Source organism: Cebus imitator, unplaced genomic scaffold (genome assembly GCF_001604975.1).
Source record: "Cebus imitator isolate Cc_AM_T3 unplaced genomic scaffold, Cebus_imitator-1.0 Scaffold266, whole genome shotgun sequence".
In the NCBI taxonomy this organism is placed as follows: Eukaryota; Metazoa; Chordata; class Mammalia; order Primates; family Cebidae; genus Cebus; species Cebus imitator.
In genome coordinates this window covers 303,807-309,878 of record NW_016107581.1, presented here as the reverse complement: position 1 = coordinate 309,878, position 6,072 = coordinate 303,807, and the positions used below count along the sequence as shown (strand labels likewise).

The 6,072-nt window shown below is 55.8% G+C and overlaps 1 protein-coding gene across 1 annotated transcript in view; it reads left to right on the top strand.

Moving 5' to 3' along the window:
* Positions 1-5,411, top strand: part of AP2S1 (adaptor related protein complex 2 subunit sigma 1) — a 12,277-nt gene extending 6,866 nt beyond the window's left edge. Inside the window, exons 3-5 of the mRNA XM_017500385.2 lie at positions 4,051-4,164; positions 4,765-4,824; positions 5,017-5,411. Coding sequence (XP_017355874.1) covers positions 4,051-4,164; positions 4,765-4,824; positions 5,017-5,118 — 276 coding nt within the window. The 3' untranslated portion in view covers positions 5,119-5,411. The remainder of the gene's footprint in view (positions 1-4,050; positions 4,165-4,764; positions 4,825-5,016) is intronic.
* Positions 5,412-6,072: the final 661 nt, after the last annotated feature.

Below are 6,072 nucleotides of genomic sequence, written 5' to 3'. Positions count from 1 at the left end.
AGACAGGGTCCTGCTGTGTCACCCAGGCTGGAGTGCAGTGGTGTCATCACAGCTCCAGTCAGCCTCCTACCTCAGAATTCCAGATGGCTGGGACCACAGCATGCACCACACCTGCCTAATTCTCCCGAGAAGGAGTCTTGCTCTGTTGCCCAGGCTGAAGGGTAGTGGCACAATCTCGGCTCACTGCAACCTCCACCTCCCAGGTTCAAGCGATTCTCCCACCTCAGCCTCCCGGGTAGCTGGGACCACAGGCATGTACCACCAATGCCCTGCTAATTTTTGTATTTTTGGTAGAGACAGGGTTTCGTCATGTTGACCAGTCTGCTCTCCAGCTCTCGATCTCAAGCCATCCGCCCACCGTGGCCTTCCAAAGTGCTAGGGTTATAGGTTAAATGAGCCAGCGCACCCGGCTAATTTCAAATTTTTTTTTGTAGAGACAGGGTTTTGCTATGTTGTCTAGGCTGGTCTTGAACCACAGAGGGTTTTGAGCAGAGAAGGGCCACGGACCGACTTGAGGCTACCCTGCAGGGCAAGAGCAGAGCAGGAGACTGCTGGGGAGAGAGGTGGCTGCAGCGGCCCGGGTGGGAGATGCTGGTGAGTGGGCCAGCATGGAAGCCGTGGGGTGGCCAGGAAAGTTGTGGAGGTGGAGCCAGCTGGAGGGCCAAGAACTGGATGTAGAATGACAGCCAGGGCGACAGCTGGATTTCCCACCTGAGCCCGCGGGTAGCATGCAGCTGTCATTATCTGAGGTGGCCAGACGGGAAGAGCAGGCGGAGGTGAAGATCAGGAGGGAGGCGTTGGGGGGGTCAGGCCCAGGGTGTCGTCCACATCCCAGCAGAGATGTCTAGAGTCAGGGTTCTCGGAGAAAGCTGGGTAGGATATGGAAATGGCGTTTCTGAAAAGAGAGGGAAACCAAGGCCGAGGAACTCGCCAGGGAAGTGAGGACAGACCAAGGAGAGGAAAGAGCAGAGGGTCACGTCTGCAGGCAGAGAGATGAGGCGGGAGAGGAGAACCAAGAGGTCGGGTGTCCCAGCAGCCAGGCGGGGACAGTGTTGGAGCCGTCTCTCCAGGAGGAGGTCGCTGGTGGTGTCACCAAGAGCAGCAAGTGGGGTGGGGGAGAGGAACTGGGCATCGGGTGTGCCGGCTGTGTGGGTGCCTCGCTGCCACTGTAGCGGCCGGTTTTGTGCCAAGGGCTGGGGCCTGGGAGGGGTCAGTGAGGCACAAAGATATAGGGGCAGCAGCACGAAAGGTTGGCTGGGCAGGTGAGGATGTTACAGGGGAGGCTGCCTCTCAGGTCTTGGGCTCCTCCAGGAACCAGGCCCTCCCATTCATTCAGTTGTTCTTTGTGCATTTATTCACCAAATGTTGCTGTGAGCCCCTCTGTGATCAGCCCAGGACTGGCAGTGATCACCAAGGCAGCCTTGTGCTGGCTTCTTGGGACTCACAGCCCAGGAAGGGACACAAGCCTGTCCCTAGACAGTGACACCCAGAGTTGACAGGACTGGGATTGAGGAGCTTGGTTGGGGGAGGGCACCTGACCCACTCTGGGGGTCTGGAGGGCTTCCTGGAGGAGGGGACTGGTGAGTGAAAATCGAAGGGAGGAGTAGGCAGCTGAAAGATGCGGGCTATCCCTCTTGTTATTATTTGAGACAGGGTCTCACTCTGGCCCAGGCTGGAGTGCAGTGGTGCGATCATAGCTCACTGCAGCCTCTGCCTCCCAGTCTCAAGTGATCCTCTCACCTCAGCCTCCCAAGTAGCAGGACTATAGGTGCACGCCGCCACACCCAGCTAATTTTTTGTATGTTTTATACAGACGGGGTCTTGGTATGTTGCCTAGACTGCTGTTGAATTGAGCTTAAGGGATCCCTCCGCCTTGGCCTCCCAAAGTGCTGGGGCGATAGGCGTGAGTCCCCACACCTGGCCTTCTTCCAGTCTCTCTCTGACCCACACTGTCCCGCCTTCCGCTCTCCCTTATTAGGAGCCCTGCGGTGACCCTGGTCCCACCCGAACGATCCAGGATGTTCGCCCCATCTCATGCTTCTTAACTTCGTCACAAGGGGCTGCAGAGTCCCTTTTTGCCATATAAGGTCCCATATTCACAGAGTCTGGGATTGGGATGTGGACGTCTTTGGGGGCCATTATCCTGTGCCAGCCCTGTGCAGGGCAGCACTGGGGACAGTGTGACAGCTCCAGGTTTCCTCACAGGTTGAGTCCAGTGGGGAGACAGAGCCATCCCCAGACAGTGACAACCTGCTGTGGTCAGGCTGGGGTGGGGCAGGGCTGCCACAGTGGCATGGGATGTTCAGGGGGGTCACCTGCCCCACCTTGCAGGAGAGAATGTACACTGAGAGAATGTAGCTAGAGGAGAGATGGTGGTCTGGGGCAGATCCCTGAGAAGCCTCAACATTTAAAACAGGAAGGAGAGGCTAGAACGATAGCGGTAGCTGGAGGCAGAGGAAAGTGAGAGCAGGAAAGGCCGAATTGCAAGAAAAGAGCACTGATGATCAGTGTCAGGTCAGTTGCCTGCGTGTTCTATGTAGGTCTTAGAGTAGTCACACTAGAAACCCTATTCAGGCCAGGTGTAGTGGCTCATGCCTGTAATGCCAGCATTCTGGGAGGCCGAGGCCGGCGGATTACCTGAGGTCAGGAGTTTGAGACCAGCCTGGCCAGCATGGTGAAACCCCATCTCTACTAAAAATACAAAAATTGATTGGGCATGGTGGCTCACACCTGTAGTCCCAGCTACACAGGAGGCTGAGGCAGGAGAATTGCTTGAACCCAGGAGGTGGAGGTTGCAGTGAGCCGAGATTGTGCCACTGCACTCCAGTCAGGGCGACGGAGTGAGACTCCATCTCAAAACAACAGCAACAAGAAAAAGCTGAAAACATGCTCGGAGTATAGCAATGAACAGGAGATTGAGCTGAAAAAATGCGTAAAAAGCTGAGGACTGACGATGGCATAGCTGCCAGCAGGTGGCGCCACATGCACAGCCCAGACCTAGAGTGCTGTTTTCGTTTTTTGAGACAAGGTCTCTGCCGCCCAGGCTAGAGTGCAGTGATGTGAGCATGGCTCACTGCAGCCTTGACCTCCCAGGCTCAGGTCATCCTCCCATCTCAGCCTCCCGAGTCGCTGGGACCACAGGTACATGCCATCATGTCCAGTTAATTTTTGTATTTTTGTTGAGACGGGTTTCACCATGTTGCCCAAGCTGGCCTGAAACTCCTGGGCTCAAGCGATCCTGCCCCTCCTGGAGTGCTGGGATTTTTTTTTTAATGAACCTGAAGAACTGAACTGGGATTTTCAGGTTTCGGCCAAAGATATTGTACTTTGTAACCCATTATGCATATATATATGCGTGCGTGCATGCGTGTGTGCGTGTGTGTGTCTTTACTTAACACACAAAATTAGAATCTGTGTCCCTGACCCTGACATATTTGCTCATGGTGTGTATGTGTGTTACTGTGCTGTGTATATCTGTATATCACATTTCAGTGAGGGCAGGACCCAGGATCGTCTTGGTGACAGTGGTGACCCTCCTCCCCGCACTGCCTATCACAGGCCTGGCATAGAGTAGTTGCTCAGGAAATGTTTGTTAAATAATTAATTCCAGGCTAAAGAATGTGACTGTCTTCAGAGGTAGCAGGAAGTCACAGAGGAAGTGGCAAGGCTGCGTGGACACTGCTGAACATGCCAGACTCAGCCTTGGGCTTTTGCTATCTGCTCAAATCATTCCTGCCTCTCCTCCGGGTCTCAGCTCCAATACCCCCTCCTCTAGGAAGCCCTTCCTGACTCCCCAGGCTCAGAGGGGAATAGGTGCCCCCTTTAGGTTCTCACAGACCAGTCCTGTCCATGCTGGGGATGCCTGCCCCCACTGCACTGTGAGCAGATTTAGTGCTGTCTCGGCTACTGCTGTGACCCCAGCACAGGGCCAGGCACAGAGCGGGGCCTCGGGACCACGTGTGTAGCGAAGGACTGAATGTTTTGGCCCCAGTCTGCCTGGCACGTTGGGTCCTGACACGCCCCGTTGCTGACACTCTCTCTGTCCCGCAGTTCCGGAACTTTAAGATCATTTACCGCCGCTATGCTGGCCTCTACTTCTGCATCTGTGTGGACGTCAACGACAACAACCTGGCCTACCTGGAGGCCATTCACAACTTCGTGGAGGTACGGGCGGGGTGAGGAGTGGGCGGGTAGTCCTGGGGTGGCCCCCGGGGACTGGGAACCCTCCAGGTCCCTCCTGAACCCTCCCCTCTGTGTTTGCTGGGACTGTCTGTTTTTCTTTTTTTCTTTCTTTGAGACAGAGCCTCACTCTGTCACCCGGGCTAGAGTGTGGTGGTGCAATCTGGATTCATTACAACCGCCACTTCCAGGGTTCAAGCGATTCTCCTGCCTCAGCCTCCTGAGTAGCTGGGATTACAGGCACACGCCACCGCACCCGGCTAATTTTTGTATTTTTAGTAGACACACATTTCACCACATTGGCCAGGCTGGTCTAGAACTCCTGACCTCAGGTGATCCACCACTTCAGCCTCCCAGAGTGTGGGGATTACAGGCGGGAGACACCCCATGTGACCTTTTGCCATCTCTTTGCATCGATCTTTGCTTTTCTCTCTGCGTGTCCCCTCGCCTCTCTCACTGTCTCTCTTCCCCGCCTCCGCCTTGGTCTCTATTTTTCGCTGTCTCTCTCTGATGACCTTTTTCCCATCTCTGCGTGTGTAGCTCTCTTCCTGCCCGTCTCTTACCATCTCTGCCTTCCCCTCCCAGGTCTTAAACGAATATTTCCACAATGTCTGTGAACTGGACCTGGTGTTCAACTTCTACAAGGTAGGCTCCTGGTGATGAGGAGGATGAAGGAGCCAGAGGAGAGGGAGAGAGGGGGCGCCTGTGGTGCAGCAGCCTCGCAGAGCCTCTGCTGAGGTCTGTGTCCCGGCTCGAGGGGCATCAGAGCCCCAGCTTCCAGGGTCTGGGCCAGCATCCCCGGGGACCTCCTGTCACCGCAGGGTCTTCCCCACACAGGTTTACACGGTTGTGGACGAGATGTTTCTGGCCGGTGAAATTCGTGAGACCAGCCAGACGAAGGTGCTGAAACAGCTGCTGATGCTGCAGTCTCTGGAGTGAGGGGTCCAGCCCCACCCCCACCCGGCCCGGCCCCAGCCCCTCCCGGACTCGCCTGCTCGCTTCCCCTTTCCAGGCCCATGGCCAACCCAGCAGCCCCTCCCCTCCCTCAGCCGCCCATGAGGAAGGGACCCCGCTGGGTCTGGGCCACAAGGGAGGAGACTGCACCCCACTGCCTCTGGGCCCTGGCTGCGGGCAGAGGCCACCGTGTGTGTCCTGAGTAACCGTGCCGTTGTCCTGTGATGCCGTGAGCGTGTGTGCGTGGAGCCCCCAATAAACCTGTGGTCCTGCCTGGCCTTGCTTTGAGCGCTTGCCTGTCTCCCCTGGGAACCAGATACCCAGGATGCCTTGCCCTCAGTCCATCAGTCAGTCAGTCAACAAACACCCCTTGTGGTGCTGAGCAAGATGAGGGACACAGGTGTTCTTCAGACCTGCTCCTGCACACAAAGAGCCCCCGAGGCAGGTTTCGATTCCAGGCACTTGCTGCTAAAATAACAATACTCAGCTGATGCTGAATGCCACTCACCCTCCCCCAGCATTGTTCTAAGCAATTGACACGTCTTACCTTCCTTACAGCTCACAAGATTATGTGGATGGGACTATTTTGTTTTTTTGAGACGTGGTCTCGCTCTATTGCCCAGGCTGGAGTGCGGTGGTAGGATCACGGCTCACTGCAGCCTTGACCTCCCGTGCTCAGTTGATCCTCCCACCTCGGCCTACCAAGTAGCTGGGACCACAGATGTGTGCTACCATGTCTAGTTAATTTTTTTCTTGAGACAGTTTTGCTTTTTTTGCCCAGGCTAGAGTGCAATGGGGCAAGCTCGGCTCACGGCAGCCTCCACCTCCCAGGTTCAAGTGATTCTCCCGCCCCAGCCTCCCGAGCAGCTGCAATTACAGGCATGCTCCACCACACCTAATTTTTTATATTTTTAGTAGAGACGGGGTTTCACCATGTTG